The sequence below is a fragment of the Meriones unguiculatus genome (assembly GCF_030254825.1).
Source record: "Meriones unguiculatus strain TT.TT164.6M chromosome 13 unlocalized genomic scaffold, Bangor_MerUng_6.1 Chr13_unordered_Scaffold_40, whole genome shotgun sequence".
NCBI classification, from domain to species: domain Eukaryota; kingdom Metazoa; phylum Chordata; class Mammalia; order Rodentia; family Muridae; genus Meriones; species Meriones unguiculatus.
Window position 1 is genome coordinate 1,041,063 of NW_026843649.1, and position 19,168 is coordinate 1,060,230.

The following is a 19,168-nucleotide window of genomic DNA, read 5'->3' on the forward strand; positions in this document are numbered from 1 at the left end:
GGTAATCATGATGTCTGATCTGACAGGTGGATGATACAATGCTACACTTCTCACTTACACAAAGGACAGAGAGCACAACTTCAGAAAACTTCAATGAAAATACATCTATCAGCACTGTGGAGACTATCCCTAAGGGGGAAAATTATACTTTGAGATAAAGTCTATATCTTTTAGAACTCAATCTGTGGAGCTGGGCATTATGTCACACCTGTAATACCAGAACTCAAGGATGAAGGGGCAGGCAGACTTATGTAAATATGAGGCCAGCCAGATCTACAGTGGGTCCCAGAGAGCCAGTCAATGTACAAACAAATGCTCTCTCAAAAACAAACAAGTAGGAGCACTAACTCTGTGGACAAACCAGGCCGCAATCTCAGAGATTGAGTCAGTCTGCCACTGACTACCATATCTATGATGACAGGGATGCCCCTCTGGGTCAAGCTGAGATATGTATTTAAAATAACCTTGAATCAATGAATGAAAGGATAAAATATAATATACAAAGAAACACTTTTCTTTTAATGAACATTAGTAATTCTTCAAATTCTACAATTATTTACACTTGAAAATGATTTGTCATTTTTAGTAAGTGGGTTCTTTGCTTTGTTAATTTCATCCATTTAAAAATATTTGAATGTGTTTGTGTGTATACACATGGTATGCATGTGCTGATGAGAAGACAACTATTGCTACTTATTATCTACATCAGGTATGTGAGTTCTTGACATGAAATGCAAAGGTCTTTTTTGCTATTGACCACACGGGCCCTTTTTAGGTCTAAAAATTATTTACCTATGTCCTCGTGTGTTAGTTTACAGCAACCCAAGAACAGAGATACAACAAAAATCTTTGGGAGTAATACAGGCTACCCAGGTATTGAACTCAAATCATCAGGCTTAGCAACAACCAACTTGAACCACTGAGACAATTCTCTGACATTCACTTGTAGTTCTGAGAAAGAACAACTCTTTACTCCTAGTAATGAACTAATACACTCCAAAAGAAGATAGCAGTATATCATTTTCATTTGCAAACAGCATTTATAATTCAGGTTATTTCTTCCACCCTTAAATAACAATGTTTACAATTTGAATAGGACACAATATTTTACTGATGAAATGTTTGAACTGAGACTATTTGAGTATTAATGAGCTCAGTGAGGAATGTTTGTGGTAATCAAAACTGGCAACATGACCTTGAAAATCATATACCAATGATAACAAACTCTACAAAGCTCTCTCCAAGTCTTCACATATCTGTTATGGCCATAGTCACATTACACACACACACACACACACACACACACACATTTTTTTTTGAAATAAATCTCATTGTTGTTACACTGTCTATTACCTCTAGCCAATTCTCTTAGAAGGCACTACTTCAAGATGATGTGCCATAAGTAGCTAATGGGAACATGAAGAAGCATGGAACTTCAAATACAGACAAACACATATACATCTCTACGTACACACTATTAAGCAGTTTAACATTAACATTGGTAAAAATATGGCAAAATAGAATAAATTGGGAGAATATCTTCCACCCTTGGAATTGTACTCCAAAGGCTGGAACATGAGAATCAAGACTTCAAATGTAGCCTTGACAAATTACTGACATCCAAGCCAGGCTTGAAAAAAACATCTTAATAAATAAGCAATGGACCAGACAGGTGATGGGAATCCCATTTTATACACTGCAGCAGGAAAATACCTAACACCAAGTGGAAATGCATTAGAAGATGAACAGCAGCTACAAAAAAAAAAATATCAGAATGGCCTAATAAACTTCTGTGAATGAATTTTCTACACATACAGCAAACTCCAATACCTACTCTAATGTTTCACAATACAGAACAAAATTGACATTATAAGTGAACATGAATAATTTACTTCTTACAAGTCTATGTTGAAAAAGTTTAAAAAGGGTTCTTTTCTTGAAAATGAATACATCAACTATGTCTACAGTCATCAAATCTTTCATAAAATCTATTAAGATTTTATATCAAATCTTAAACACAGTTGCTTTCTTCTATGAATTAGTTTCTACAGTTTGACATTAAGATTATATATAAAGTAGTTAAGATATTTACAGTACTAGAGACATGGCTGTGCAGTTAAGACAAGTTTATTCCCAGAACCAAGATCATGTTTTTGACAACTCCCTGGAATTCCTTGTACAAGAAGATCAAAAGATCGGGAGATCAGAATGCACAGGCACATAAACAAAGACACACTGATATCACATAATTTAAATTAAAAGAAATTGGTAAACAAATGTTTGCTCATAAATGTTGTTCATGTGTAAGCATTCATTCCTGTACCTCAGGTGTTGAGGCATCTATAGGGTTATCTACAGAGTTTTTCTTCATCAAGAATTCCTTCATGTAACAGTAATCAAACACGTAGGCTTGAAGTCAGAGAAATTAATCTTTCTCAGTTGGTGGTATCATTTGGGAATGCTTAGGAAAAGCAGCCCTCCTGGAGGAAGTATGTTACCTGGAGTGGGCTTAATAGTTTTCAACTGCATACCATTTGTATTTCCCACTCTCTACTTCATGCTTCAGGTTGAGGATGTGAGTTCCAAACTTCCTAGCTCCCATGTGTGACACTTGTGAAACCCATTTCATAGTGATCCCATATACCTCTGGAACCATAAGGCAAATTAAACACATTTGATATTTGCTTTAGACATTGCGTTTTGTCACAGAAAAAGGCATTAATACACACCCCAAAATTTTACAACTGGATGATTTATTTCATGCAATTGGAGAGAACTTTGAAATCTAGAAGAGTTGCCTTATTGTTTAAATTCATAGGTCTTTTGTCCATATTAGTTTCAATTGGAAACAACATAAGGATGGATGCCATAAAGCATGAATACATTGTTGACACTTGTTAGAATTTTTCCTCCATATAATCTCCTTTAACTGAATGCAATTTGGTTCTTCAAAGATCTTAACAAATCTTTTATTCTAATAGATTTCTTTCAGAATTAGTTCTTTAAGTTTCTCAAAATCTACTGTGATCTGCAAAGGCTTTAACTGGTTGCTCACACACTAACATTTTACTCTTCTATAATGGTACCATGAAGCACAAAACTTTACCATACTGACCACACTCATAGCGTTTCTTTGCAGCATGACTGTTTCTCATGATTTCAAAGGCAACTACATGAAAAGGCTTTACAACTTTGTTTACTCATAGGGTTTCACTGCACTATGTATTCTTGCATGGACATAACTTTATTAAGAAAAGGCTTTATCATATTGATTACATGGGTGAGGTTTCTAGTATCTGTATTTTATATACTTGAGGATGACTGTGGGATGCAAAACTTGAAAAAGTAATTTGCATGTGGGAATGAGCAAAAGAAATTTGTCCTAAGTAGTGCCTTTTTGATACTAGCCTCCATTGAATTATAGGGTGAAACCAAGGTTAAGTTCATAGTCCCTCAGAAAGCTGTAAAATTACCAATAGCTGACCAGCATTCATTACTCAACTTTTGTTCCCATAAATATCAAATTTCCATACCATGGTTTCTGGTCCCCTAACATAATGACAGACCCAAACCACATATTCTCTTTCTTTATCCATATTACCTTTTCCTAATCACAAAAGGACAAATGGATGATTGTTTTGATTGCAAAACCTACATTTTGCATCAGCTGACTTCCTCAATGACATAAACAAATCCCATATCCCTAAACCCTGACTGATGTTAAAAATTTAGTTGTAAAATGGCAAAGATGTTTATGATTTTCAAGGTCAGAAACTCTGTAACTTTCTGGTTCATTTGGTGGGTAGGCATCACAGTTTAGATCCCAAGAACATTATGTGGCCTTAATCAACCAGTAGTACCTGGATGACATTTGTTCATATTCTTAGATTTTCTCTCCATTTTGAAAGTTTTATGATGATGTAGAATATAGATATGTGCAAAGGCCTCACATCTTAACATGTTCAAAAAGTTTCTCCCTGTACAAATTCGTTCATGATGATTATACAAATGTTTAATAGTTTCACAATGTTAAATAGTCTCATAGTCTTTCTTTCCAGTATGAATTCTTTCATGACTTTGGACATGATTGTGAAGAGAAAGGGTTTTTCTCTCAAATTTTATTTTTTTCTTATCAGTTACATTTTATTAACTCTGTAAACCAGCCGTGTCCCTATCCCTCATTCCCTCCCAGTCCCTCCCTCCCTCCCTCATCTACACCATGCCCCTTTCCAAGTCCACTGATGGGGGGACCTCCTCCTCATTCATCTGATCCTTTTATCAGGTATCTTCAGGAAGAAGAGCAAGTTTATATTAGGAAATGACTGTTTTGTGCAAAGGCTTTACACATAGGACACATCCCATAATGTTTCTCTCCAGTGTGAGTTTATGTATTAGGAGACACTGTTATATGTAATGACTTTACCACCTTGGTTGCATTCATAAGGTGTCTCTCCAGTATGAGTTCTCTTACGTTTTCAGAGATTACTGTTACATGCAAAGGCTTTATTTACCACATTGGTTACGTTCATAAAGTTTCTCTCCAGTGTGAGTTCTTTTATGTCTTAGGAGAACACTGTTACATGCAAAAGGTTTTACCACATTGGTTACATTCATAAGATTTCTCTCCAGTGTGAGCTCTTTTATGTAGCATAAGACTACTGCTACATGTAAAGGCTTTATCACATTGGTTATATTTGTAAGGTTTCTCTGGAGTGTGAGTTTTTTATGCACCAGGGGACTACTGTTACATGCAAAGGTTTTAGCACAGTGGTTGCAGTCATAAGGTTTCTCTTCAGTGTGAGTTCTTTTATGTACTAGCAGATGACTGTTCCATGCAAAGGGTTTACCACCTTGGTTGCATTCATAAGGTGTCTCTCCAGTATGAGTTCTCTTATCTTTTCAGAGTTTACTGTTACATGCAAAGGCTTTATTTACCACATTGGTTACATTCATAAGGTTAATCTCCAGTGAGAGTTCTCTTATCTTTTAGAATACTGGTCTGTGTAAAGGCTTTGTGACATTCATCACATTCATAAGGTTTCTCTCCAGTATGAGTTTTTTTTATGTCTTAGGAGGACACAGTTACATGCAAAGACTTTAACACACTAGTTACATGCATGAAATTGCTCTCCAGTGTGAGTTCTTTTATGTACCAGGAGACTACTGTTATATGCAAAGGTTTTAGCACATTGGTTACATTCATAAGGTTTCTCTCCAGTGTGAGTTCTTTCATGTGTTAAGAGATTACTTTTACGTAGAAAGGCTTTACCACATTGGTTACATTCATAAGGTTTCTCTCCATTGTGAGCTCTTTTATGTAGCATGAGACTACTGTTACATGTAAAGGCTTTACCACATTGGTTACATTGGTAAGGTTTCTCTCCAGTGTGAGTTCTGTAATGTACCAGGAGACTATTGTTACGTGCAAAGGTTTTAGCACATTGGTTACATTCATAAGGTTTCTCTCCAGTGTGAGTTCTTTCATGTGTTAAGAGATTACTTTTACGTAGAAAGGCTTTACCACATTGGTTACATTCATAAGGTTTCTCACCAGTGTGAGCTCTTTTATGTAGAATGAGACTACTGTTACATGTAAAGGCTTTACCACATTGGTTACATTGGTAAGGTTTCTCTCCAGTGTGAGTTCTTTTATGTAGCATGAGACTACTGTTACATGCAAAAGTTCTAGCACATTGGTTACATTCATAATGTTTCTCTCCAGTGTGAGTTCTTTCATGTGTTAAGAGATGACTTTTACGAACAAAGGCTTTACCACATTGGTTACATTCATAAGGTTTCTCTCCAGTGTGGGTTCTCCCATGTATTAGGAGAAGACAGCTCTGTGCAAAGGATTTACCACACTGCTTACATTCATAAGGTTTCTCTCCAGTGTGAGTTCTTTGATGTCTCAGGACACTACTGTTATGTGCAAAGGCTTTGCCACATTTGTTACATCCATAAGGTTTCTCACCAGTGTGAGCTCTTTTATGTAGCATGAGACTACTGTTACATGTAAAGGCTTTACCACATTGGTTACATTGGTAAGGTTTCTCTCCAGTGTGAGTTCTATAGTGTACCAGGAGACTATTGTTACGTGCAAAGGTTTCAGCACATTGGTTACATTCATAAGGTTTCTCGGCAGTGTGAGTTCTTTCATGTGTTAAGAGATGACTTTTACGACCAAAGGCTTTACCACATTGGTTACATTCATAAGGTTTCTCTCCAGTGTGAGATCTTCCATGCATTAGGAGATTAAAGTTCTGTGCAAAGGATTTACCACACTGCTTACATTCATAAGGTTTCTCTCCAGTGTGAGTTCTTTGATGTCTCAGGACACTACTGTTATGTGCAAAGGCTTTACCACATTGGTTACATCCATAAGGTTTCTCTCCAGTGTGAGTTCTTTCATGTCTTAGGAGTTCAATATTACATGGAAAGGCTTTACCACACTGGTTACATTCATAAGGTTTCTCTCCAGTGTGAGTTCTTTCGTGTCTTAGGAGATCACTGTTACATGCAAAGGCTTTACCATATTGTGTACATTCATTAGGTTTCTCTCCTATATGTGTCCTTTTATGTTTTAGGAGATGACTGTTATGTGCAAAGGCGTTCCCATATTGGTTACATTCATAGCAATCCTCAACAGTATGGATACTTTCATATGTGTGGGAACCACTGTGAGGTGCAAATATTTCATTATATTGAGTATCTTCAGAGGGTTTGTCTCTGCTATCACTGTTTTCATACCTGCAAAGATAATAGGCACATATGAAAACTTTACCACATTCATTACAATAATGAATATTTTTGTCCATGTCACTTAATTTTACAATTTGGTGTAAAGGTAAAGAGGAATAACATCTTGAGTTTTCATCATTATTTTTATATTCATGGTGTTCGCCATCTCTACGAGTTGTTTTGCATATTTGAAAATAGCCGTAATGGTAAAAATATTTGTAACCTGGCTTACATTTATACAATACTTTCTTCTATAAGATGTTTTACCATAGATTTGTAGAAAACTGCAAGACCTCGGAGCTTTAACACACTGATTGGATTAATAAATTTCCCTACACTGTGCGCCATATTAAATATGCAAAGATAACTGTAACAAACGTAATAATTTATATATTTCCTAAAACTTACATTTTCTGCAGTGTGATTTTGTGAGAATTCCTTATGAAGTTGAATAACCAGTTAATTGATGTTGGTGTATATTGTATGAAAGTGTGTCAGTATACGTGAATGCTGATTGCTGAGTCAGGAGAGAGCTAAGTGCTGATGAGATCATAGTATTTTTAGTTCTGTGGCCCATCACCAGTCCTATATTTTCTACACATTTGTCCTTCCTCATTTATTGGAAATCATAAAGAGCTGACAACTGATAGCATGGCATAGATGGAGGGCAGAACTTCTGAGTGAGAGGGAAGAAGAAAGCGAATGACAGGCAATTCACCAGAAGGACAGTGAGGTTAACAGACAGACTTGAACATGAAGAAGGTAGAGCTGGACATGCATCGGGACACTATACTTGGTTTATATGTACTAGGGGAAAAAAACGGTTCAGTATCTGCCTAGTAAAACTGTCTAAGCTTTAAAATATTAAAAAGCTTTTGTGTCATTATTTGCACTGCTGGCAGCTCTTAATAACCCATATAAAGCATAAAAGGTATCACTTTTTAAACATCTACTCAAAATGGAGACTACTGTATTTTTGAATTGTTCTGGGTGGTTAACTGTTTCATTCAATATATATATATATATATATATATATATATATATATTACTGTATCCATTGTGATATATGATATACCTATTAAAAGAATGACATGGTTTCATGATGCATTCACACATTTGAGTTTTGTTCATCAGAGACATGTGCTATAGGGATTATGATTTTGCCGAAACAACATTCTTGAGTCTAAAAAACTGCTCTCCTCACAAAATTTAGCAACATTACTGCAAGTATATGAGTAACACCATTTTACTATGCACTAGTTGATTAGTATAATGTTATGAATATACTTTCATCACCTATTTACTCTGAATACATTTGGCAATATCTAAGTTGTAGGAGACTAAACAAACTGCATTTCTACCTCATAGAGATAATGAGCAAATGATTTAAACATTGACCTTGTGTAAGGTATGATTTCCTTGCATTCTTTATTAGAGGAGAACCTTGCAAACACACATCAAATACCTAACATGGAGGCACATGGTTTAGTAACAACTTAGTCACCATCAATAAATACACTTAAAGGAGTTCATTTACACTGTCTCTTCTCTTTCAAACTTCCAGAACATATTAAAATTTTCTCAGAAACATATTCATTTCAGCTTACACATGAAAATTACCTTGCATGTCTTCTAGAACTTTGACAATGATCTTCCATATTATGACCTTCCCAATTGTAGCCTAAAATACAGTAAGAGAAAATGTATGATGTATTATTGGAAGTAATACAAAATTTAAGTTGTGATCTCTGGTCAATCAATGAACCATTCACCTCTTTCTTCCTCATCTTCAAGAGAAATTCCAGAAGCAGATCAATAATGAATAAATATTTTTTCCCATATTTGTCATTTATCCTTCATTGTTAATTAAATGAAAATAAGCACCAATTTTTTTTTTCTTTTTGTATTATATAGCAATAAAGCTGTGTAATGTGGTATATAATTTTTGTTGATGTTGTTCAATTGTTCAAGTTCAAGGGCTGAACTTTGAGATTGTGCTAATGGTTTAAATGAGGGTAAAGGCATTTAGAAAGACCTGGACTCATTATGAGAGGCACTACTGTAACAAGGGATTGTTCTCAAAAGAAGGCGCTCTCCACTTTTATGATATGAGCATTTTTGTTAATCTTGGGGTTTCTGAACCAACATATCCCACTTGAAAATATTAATGATCAAATACAGTCACAATTATCTCTAAAAAAAAAAAGTAAAGAAAATTCATTGTTCTACCTATAGCAGTGAGGTTCCTGTAGATCTCTAGCATTACATCTTTGTAGAGATTCCTCTGGGAAGGATCCAGCAAAGCCCACTCTTCTCGAGTGAAGTTCACATGGACATCATTGTAGGTCAATGCAGTCTAAAATATCCACACACGTATACAACAGAAAGAATGATACTTAGAACACTGGAAATGTATACTTCGTTTAAAATATTTTCAAAGTATTCTGGTGTTTCTTCTACATATTTTGTGACACACAAGTTTTAATATAATAACTTAACTCTTTTTAGGACGAAACTGAATAGAGAAGTTTACCTCTCTAATTTTTTCATCCTTTAACCAGGATTTAGATTTGCAAGACAAATGTCAAGTAACAGATAGATAGATAGAGAGAATAAACAGATCAACAATTCTGAGTCCACATCTGAGAAATAATATAAACGATTCCTTAATCTAATAACAATGGACAGGCTGGGTGTATTTTCTGATGAGTTTAATTCCAAAACAAAGAAAACAGAGGCTGGTGTATCTCATAGAGCTGAATGCTAGCCTGCTCTATGCAATAAGTTCCAGGACACTCAGGGGTACATAATAAAATCCTGAATAATATTAAAAAATTAATCAAACAAACAAGATAAAAAAAAACCTTAAAGATCTTTCTTTAACTTTCTACAAAGAGTTATACATTCTCTCTAGTTGTGCAGACATGTCTAGAAACATTAAGTGCCTCATTTTAAACAGTAATATTAATACGATCTTGCTAAAATGAAACGTATGTTTGAACAATTACAAAAGGAAAAATGAAAATACTAGTACTGTAAATGTTGATCATAAATAGGCAACATGGCGGATGGAGGTATGGCTCAGTGGTTAAGAAACTGTCTGTTCTTCCAGAGGACCTGGGTTAAATGCCCAGCACCCACATGACAGCTAATAGCTGTCTGTAACAAATATATTCAATAACATACTCGTTCGCAAACCAAATCCAAGAACAACACATCAAAGATACACACAATGAACAAATAGGCTTAATCTCAGGGATACAGGGATTGTTCAACATATAAAAACCCATCAATGTAATCCACCATATAAACAAACTGAAAGACCAAGATTACATGATCATCTCATTAAATGAAATAAAGCCTTTGACAAAATCCAACACTCCTTCATGTTAAAAGACTTGGAGAAATCAGGCATACAAGACATCAGGCACATACTTAACATAATAAAGGCAGTAAAAAGCAAGCTGATAGCCAACATCAAACCATTTGGAGAGAAACTAAAGAAATTCCACTCATATGAAGTACAGGACAAGGATGCCTCCACTCTCCATATTTCTTCAATATACTCCTTAAGTCCTAACTAAATCAATAAGACAACTGAAGGTTATCAAGGAGATACAAATTGGAAAGGAAGTATACAAATTGGAAATTCAAAGTATCACTATTTGCAGATGAATTACTTGTATACCTAGGTGACACAAGAAATTCTACCAGAGAATTCCTACAATTGACAATTTCCACAAAGTGGCTGGGATCACAATTAACTAAAAATTTCATCAGTCCTTTTGTATACAAATGAAAAATGGGCTGAGAATGAAATTTAGGAAACACCCTGAACAGTAGCCACAAACAACATAAAATATTTTGTTGTAACTCTAAACAAGCAAGTGAAATACCTCTATGACTAAAATTTGAAGTCTTTAAAGAAAGAAACTGAAGAAAATCTCAGAAGATGGAAAGATCTCCCAAACTCATGGATATATAGGGTTAACATAGTAAAACAGCATTCTTTTTTAAAATTTTTTATTAATTACACTTTATTCACTTTGAATTCCCCCCACTTCTTCCTCCCCATGAAACACTCCCTTAATCCCCTTCTCTAAAACAGCATTCTTAAAAAATGGATTCTATGAGTTCAATCCATTTCCCAACAACATTGCAACATAATTCTTTACAGACCATGAAAAAGCAAACATTAACTTCAAATGGAGAAATAAAATACCCTTGATAGCAGACCAATCCTGCACAATTGGAGTAAGGACACAGAAATAAATCCACACTCCTACTGGAACTTTACTTTCAACAAAGAAGCCAAAATCATACAATGGAAAAAAGACAGCATCTTCAACAAATGGTGGTAGTGTAACTAGATGTCTATATGTAGAAAAATGAAAATAAAGCCTTTGTTTCATCCTGAAGAAAATCCAGTCTAAGGGGATCTAAGACCTTCACCAGAGACTCTAAATCATTTAGAAGACAAGGTGGAGAAAAGTCTGGAATGTATTAACACAGGAGAACAGCAGCAGCACAGGCTCTGAGATCAACAATTAATAAATGGCATCTCAAGAAACTGAAAAGCTTCTATAAGTCAAAGGATACTATCAATAGAACAAAACATCAGTCAACAGATTGGAGAAATATCTGCATCAACCATACATCAGACAAAAATGTAATATCCAAAATATACAAAGAAATTAAGAAATTAAACACCAACTAATCAAATAAACCAATTTAAAAATGGGGTTCAGAGCTAAACTGAGAAGTCACAACTGAGGAATCTCATATGGCCGAGAAACACTTAAGGAAATGATCAAAGTCCTTAGCCATCAGACAAATGGAAATCAAAACAACTCTAAGATTACATCTTACACCACTCAAATGACTAAGATGAAAAACTCAAGTGACAACACATGCTGGTGAGGATGTGGAGAAAAGGGAACTTTCCTCCAGGGCTGATGGGAGTGCAAACTTGTACAACTTCTCTGGTAATTAAACTGGTGCATTTTCAGAAAATTGGGAATAATTCTACCTTATTACCCAGCTATGCCACTCCAGGGAATACATCCAAAAGATGTTCCATTATAGAATAAGGACAATTGTGCTACTATGTTCATAGCTGTTTTATTCATAACAGCCAGAACTGAGAAATGGATAAAGAACTTCTAGTACACTTACACAATGGAATACTCCTCAGTTATTAAAAATGAGAAATCATGGAACTTGTAGGCAAATGGACTGAACTATAAAAGATCATCCTGAGAGAGGTAACCAGACACAGAAAGAAACACATTGCTTATAATCATACTACAATCCACACACCCAGAGAAGCTAAGTAACAAGAAGGTCCATGTGAGGTTGCCAGAATGTCACTCAGAATAGAAAACAGAACAAACAGCACAAATGGATAAAGAGAGGGAACTGGGCAGAAGTTGGAATGGGGTGGGAAACAAATGTGGGTATCAAATGTGGGGAGAATTGTAGTAGGAGGTGAGAGGGCTCAGAACAAGAAGGGAAACTGAAGGCATTTCTCTTTGGAGTCATTTGACAGGGAAGGTTCCTGATAGCATGTGGGTGTGATCCTAGCTGAGACTCCTAACGAATGAACAGGGGAAAAGAGACATGGAAAATGAAATGACTACCCCCTAGCCAGACAGGACTATTGGAGAGAGGGAACAACAACTGAACCATAAAACTCATGATCCAAAAATTACCCTGCCTACAAGAAGTTTAGGGATAATGAGGGAACAAAGACTGAGGGAATGTCCAACCAATAATTGGGCCAGCTTGAGACCCACCTTAAACTAGTCAGCCAGCCAATGAAATTGTAAATGTTGTTTTGCTGTGCATATAGAAAAGCCTAAATATGCCCATTTTCTCAGAGGCTCCACCTAGTAGCCAATGGAGACAGAATCTAGAACTTGCAAATAAGCATTGGGTGGATCTCTGGGGGTCTTATGATAGTACTGGGGGAAAGATGGAAGAATCTGGAGGGTATAGGAAGCAACAAGAAGACCAACAGAGACAAGTAACCCAGACCCAGGAGGGCTTACGGAAAATGAGATATCAAATAAGGAACATATGTTCTGAACCTAGGCCTATTGAACTTATCTGTGTACTAAGGACAGTTTGGTCCATATGCGTTAAATGGTAAGTGAAGAGGACTGTTTCTTTTATGAACTCTACTGCCTGCTTTTAAATCCTCATCCCCTGTCAGGCGTGCCTTGTCTGTCTTTAGTGGATGAGGATATGTTCAGTCCTGATGTGACTTGATGTGCTGTAATGGGGTGATGCAGGGAGAGTAGGGCTCCATTTTTCTGGGAGGGGACAAAGAAGGGTAGGGGTGGACTGAGAACAGAGGAAGGAGGGATCGCCCTTTAGATGTAAAGTCAAAAAACAAACTAATCTCTTTAAAAATTTAATACACTCAGAGAAAGAGAGAGACAGTGGGCTTGAGAGGAGATAGGGAGGGGGCTGTATATGGGATAGGAAATAAATGTAATAAATAAAAATAAAAAAAGAATAATATTAATACATTCTCTGAAATATCAAGAGGCAAAACTGGCAACATGACCTTGACCATCAAATTAAAATGGTCAAAATAAACACCCCAAACTGTTATCAAATCTTCATATATCTGTCATAGCCTAAGAACTCAGTCATATTACACATATACAACATGCTTTTTTGAAATAAATCTCATTGTTGTGGAATTATATAGCCCCTCTAGAAAATTCTCTTACAAGGCAAAACTTCAGCATGATGTGCCCTGTAGTAACAAATGAGAACATAAAGAAGCATATGACTTCAAACAATACATACATACATTCTATTAAGCATTTTAATATTAACATTGGTAAAATATGTTGACAAAACAGAACACATTGGGGGTACATCTTCCATCCTTTGACTTGTATTCAGAAAGCTGACACATGAGAATCAAGAATTTAAACGTAGCCTTGACTAATTAGTAATATCCAAGTCAGGTATGAAACAAACATCACCACCTAAGAAATCAGTCCCCAATTTTTAACTCTACCTTACTAAATTTTTTAGATCATGAGCAGAATAAGAAAGATCTGAGGACAAATTACCACACAAATGACCTCCAGCTTAATTTTTCACGGAGCATATTTTCCACTGAAATCCTATAACCTCCACTTCCTCTGTATGCACTACACTCAACATTGTGCACTTCCAAGTACTACAGGAAGAGCCAATTAAGGTCTGGACTTTTGCCATCTCAAGTCCTGATATTTTCCACATTCCTCAAAAAAGAGAACATCTTCAGGTCTGTCCAGGAGCAAGGTCACTTTTGGCATAACTTTTTTCTCCTAACCTGCTAACTGTGCTGCTGTGATTGAAACCCCTAACCCCAAATATCTCAGGTTATGAATGAGTTTACTTGTTTGGTCCTTTCAGATCAGAATCCATCATTTTGGAATCCTAGGATAGAATCTCAAGTTTCAAGAAAACTTAGGCAAAAACCATGGCAAATATTGTTTCCTGCCTTGCTCTCTTGTTTCTACATCATCTCAGGCTCACCTAACATTTTTATCCAGCCCAGGGCCAACATGCTTAAGGATAATTCCACTCTCAATGGAAGAACCATCTATAGAAATCATCAGTCAACACAATCTCTCACTTACATAGAAACCAGCCATTTTCTCATTACTTCATTTATTTTTTTCCCTTTATATCCTGCTTGCAGCTCTGTATCTCCTCTTTTCTGGTATCATCCTCCCCACCTCTACCCCTTCTTCTCCTCCCTTTCTTCTCAGAGAAGGGGAGCCTCCCCATATCAACTCTCCTCAACACATCAAGTTACATACAAACTAAGTGCATCTTCTTCCAGTGAGGACAGACAAGGCAGCCCAGATAGAGAAAAGTTATTCATAAACAGGCAACTGTGTCCATGTGACAGACAGCCCCCATTTCAAATGTTAGGTGACCTACATGAAGACAAAGCTGCCCATCAGCTAGATATGTGTAGTGTGCCTAGGTCAGCACCTGCTCGCTCTTTGGATGCTGGCAACCAGCCATTCTATGATGGCATGGTACCAACTGAATTTACCATGTGAAAAAATAACTCAGAATTCTCAGCAGTTTTATGAAGAAGTATTACACATAGAGACAAATATGACTTCGGTACTTACTTTACAACACAACAATGAAAATTGTGCACATTTTTTTGTGAAAGAATACAGCAAAAATGCCAATAACAGAAGCCCAAAAATAAAGTCAAGATTTCATCAAGGACACTCAACCAAGAAAAACTTGAATGTTACCTCTGATTGTATACATATAGAAATTAGATAAACAGAAATGTAATACCTCCCACAAAATAATGCAAATTGACCCCTACACTATTCATATTACTTTCTAGATACAACTGATCTTTTTTTTAAGTCCCCATGCTCTAGTACTCTCTTTGTAAATGGAGATCACCAGAAAAGTGCGCTATGGAGCTGTAGATCATTCCCCCTAGCAATTTCAGGCAAACCCAGTCCTTCTGATTCCCATAAAGGAAATAATGTTAAATAGTAATTTTATGTCTCGTTCTTGCCATATGTATTCCAGCACAAGATGTGAAATCTGTCTTATGTAACTGCATAACACCATATATAGTTGAGACACCTCTGCAGCTCAGAAACGCCTTTTAACCCTAGAAGTGAGTTCCTTAAGCCACAACACTGTGGCTGCTGTTATTGGAATGGTAAAAGGATGCTAATCAAATACTTCTGAAGTTTCATCCACATTCCTTCCTCAACATCATTTTTGTAACCTATTTGTAAAATTGAAATATTTTTCACAAAAAAAAAAATTCATTAGGAAACAATGTTTAAAACTTCCAGAAATCTGACCTTCAGTTTTTCCAAACTGTCTTCCTACTGCACACACAATAGACAGCTCATTATATGTCTCAAATGAGTAATGTTTAAAACTCTGCTGTGTACAGACTTTAACTTAAGAATTTAGGAATTTTAACCAAGAGAAAGGCAAAGTCATGGATCTGGGGAGCAATAGACTGGGATCAATGTGACCTGAGCCAACAAAGCTTGTCTCAGAAATATTTTTTCCAAAATGCTGAAAATGCAGCCATTATAGAATTAATATCCACACCAGGAAGAAAGAATGCCACACACAACTAAATGGTTAATTAAAAAAGTTCTCTTTAATAGTAGCATGTGTCCAGTGCTAGTTAATGGTATATGAGAAGTCAGCCTAAAGCTAATTTTGTACTCCATACATGCAGTCTTCCTTAAGTCTCTTTTAGGATCCAGGTTATATATTAAACAGTTTCAATATGGGCTAGAGAGTTCAAGTCTAGCCACTGAGTCAACTGGATGATTTACACAGCAAAAATATTCTTAGAATGATTTCTGTAATCCACTCCCCTAGGTCATTATTCAGTGACATGGTATAAGTAAGAGGTCTCAGGGGTTTATAATACTAGGAAAAGTAAAAGGTAGAAAATGCAAAAGCTAGGGTGGCAAGGTTTTCCATGAGCTATATCTTATACCAAGTAAGCTTCTTAAGAAGAATAGCACCTTGTACACTACTTCCTGGGGAGAAATGGAAGGAAACAGGAGACATCTATGAATTGATCAGACAGTCTCATAAAGTGGGATAAAATCATGAGGAATTATAATTAAACAAAACTGCACAAGGAAGGGGGAACACAGGATCTCAAGAACATTATTTACCAAAACCACAGTGACTTTGGAACTGATGTGTTAGAAAGAGTGGGGTTCTGAGAATCTGAAGGAAACCCTCCTCACATGTCCCAACCCTGCAGCTCACCCTATTGCTGGTTTTAGAAAAGGAACACTGCTTTATTTTAATTACCTCAGAATTTTGGGGAAATCTCCCAAAGTGCAGGCCACAGGTTCTATTAGCTCTGCCAAGCATATTTGAGAAGTGTGAGAAGAAGTTAGGTGATTCTACATACATGAGGCTCTTGGGGAAAGCTTTGTTTGATCAGAGAAACCCTCAACACAATAGTGTTTTTCCTGTTCAATTGGTTTTCACCAGATGTCTTCCCCATGTGACAGAGCTATGCTTTTCTCAAGAAGAAAACTGCAACTTTATAACACACCAGTCTTTAATGTTGGCTGTGAGTCTATAATGGCAATTAAGCAGCTTGTTATATGCCTCTTCTTTGGCATGGAGATGGGCCAATAGTTGGTATGCATAAGGGCTGTCTCCTTGGTTATGGTTGGAGACAAATTTGTTGACTATCATCTTGAGCAAACATGTGTTTCCTAGCATCCTAATCTCTAACAGGCCTGCATGGCATGCTACTTATCTACTTAGCCCTTAGCTAAATTCTACTTGGTGTGACTTCCTGTCATCTAAGTATTGGTAAATCCCTTACATCAACAATTCTACTTGTTTACATCACAGCTGTGTAAGGAAGTGCTACTCAACACATGTTATTTACAACCTCAACAAAATTAACTCCAAATGAATCTTATATCTAAATGTTAAATGCCAAGGTCAGAACTTGGAAAAGGTACTAGAAACTAGGCTTCTCTGAGTTTGCATCCTACCAAGGACATGTCTATTTTCAAACCTGTCCTGCAAACACTTTGTGAACATGCAGCCCCATAGTGTGTAAGGAGGCAGCCTCCAGAGCCCCAACCCTCTCCAAGTAAAATACTAACTTCACCTGAGCTTGCAGCTCTACTTCCCACCCTACCCCTTGAAACATTTTCCTAATTTTCAGTTAACTCAGAAAAATTGCTGTTACCTTAACCAAGGTGGCTAAACTGTAAAATTATGTCATTTACAAAGCTCTGCCTTATTATGGATAGAACTCACACAACTTTGTTTCTTTATCATCTTGAGTTCAGGACCAAATGTCAAGGGACATAAATTAAGGACCTTGGATTCCAGACCAAATGTCTTGGAAAACAGTTAAAGGTCTTGAGCCCAGTGGCCTGTATCAGCACAGCCTCCAACAGAAATTCCCTTGCTAAACCCACAATGTTAAAATTTGATTGGATAACCCCAGCACTCACCAAGGGGCCCTGCTTTTGTGGATTTAATCCTTTAAATACACAATAAAGCACCATTCAGATCCTGAACTGACCCTGAGCTCAGAAAATAAAGCTTTCATTTTAACCTTCTGCTCCAGAAATGACTTTTCTCTGCTCCCAACCCGAAGCCAATGTAGTCAAGACATTTAGATGCCTCACTGTGTTCAGGGCTAGGAAAAGGGACCTCTCAGGTAGGTGATTCTGCCTGCTGGTTCCCACTCTGCCTCAGGAAGGACCCTACAGGACAGCTCCTACTGTTCAGCCTCCTGCTCCACCAGGTTGGGGGCAGCAGACACAATCTCACCATGTTGCGACTTTGGAACTTGTCTGAAATGCCTTCATAGTACACAGCAGCGGCACACCAATCGTTCAACCCCATTCATCTAAGCTACAGAGGGAACATGCAGCATGGGGCCAGGAAGAACCAGCCTCTTCCTCTAACTGGAGGGATGGAAGATCCTAATTGGCCAGTGAGTCTTGAGTGACATGAACACCTCCCTTAGGGTTACACTTTACTGAAAGGACAAAGGTTAGTGATTCTTGGCCCAGGCTTCAGTTTCAGAACCAAACCTTCTTCAGATCTGCAGCGATTTGCATTTCATCATCAATTGTGCCTGTCTCCCCTAGCCTACCCTCTGACTTCCAGAACTCAGGACATAATTTCCCTCTTCCTACGAGAATCACGGTGGATATTGCACAACCATTATTCAACCTGTACCAGAGTAAACAATCTGTGCTACAGGTAGAATGGTGCCAAGAGTATTAAAAATTAAAAAGAGATTTTAGAAAATGCAAGATTTTTGCTCGGTGACTTCACACTGGGGTCAGGTAAACTGCAGCCGCTTTTTTCCTGGAAGATAAGAGACAACCCAGGGGGGGAAAGCAGGAAAAACATGACACTTTGGAGTACTATCAGCAGGTAAATCAGCTTCCTCAATGGGAAGATGAAGAAAACAGAAAGCTGTGCTAGTAAAGGCTCTCTGCACGAAAAGAAATGACAGAATAAATTTCTCTGGATGTATATAGCTAACACAGACATTCATATATATATATATTTTGAGCTGGGCTTCTCCTGCTTGGACTAGATGTGTAGACCAGGCTGACCTTGAACTCACAGAGACTGACCTGCTTCTTCCTGCCAGGGGACTGGGATTCAAGGCCTGTGCCATCAAATCCATGCCAGATTTTCTGTTTTAATTTTATTTTTTGTTTTGTATTTCTCAAGACCAGGTTTCATTGTGTAGGCCTGTCTGTGCTGGGCTCTCCTTGTCAACCAGGCCGAACTCACAGAGAACAGCCTGTGTCTGCATTTCGTGTGCCTGGATTAAAGGCTTATGCAAGCATGACTAGCAAGACCTTAGACTTTTAAGGATTTGTTTAAGGGAGGGTTT

General features: G+C 37.0%; 2 protein-coding genes across 7 annotated transcripts in view; one reads left to right on the plus strand and one right to left on the minus strand.

Moving 5' to 3' along the window:
• The window catches only part of LOC110540592 (vomeronasal type-2 receptor 116-like), a 317,214-nt gene that overhangs the window by 32,225 nt on the left and 265,821 nt on the right, over positions 1 to 19,168 (plus strand).
• Positions 4,212 to 19,168, minus strand: part of LOC110540087 (zinc finger protein 431-like) — a 42,326-nt gene continuing 27,369 nt past the window's right edge. For all 6 annotated transcript variants that reach the window (XM_060376432.1, XM_060376431.1, XM_060376436.1 and 3 more), the window contains exons 3-5: positions 8,968 to 9,094; positions 8,359 to 8,419; positions 4,212 to 6,747 (exon numbers count right to left, since the gene is read on the minus strand). In XM_060376432.1, the coding sequence (XP_060232415.1) occupies positions 5,106 to 6,747; positions 8,359 to 8,419; positions 8,968 to 9,094 (1,830 nt within the window). In that variant the 3' untranslated portion in view covers positions 4,212 to 5,105. The remainder of the gene's footprint in view (positions 6,748 to 8,358; positions 8,420 to 8,967; positions 9,095 to 19,168) is intronic.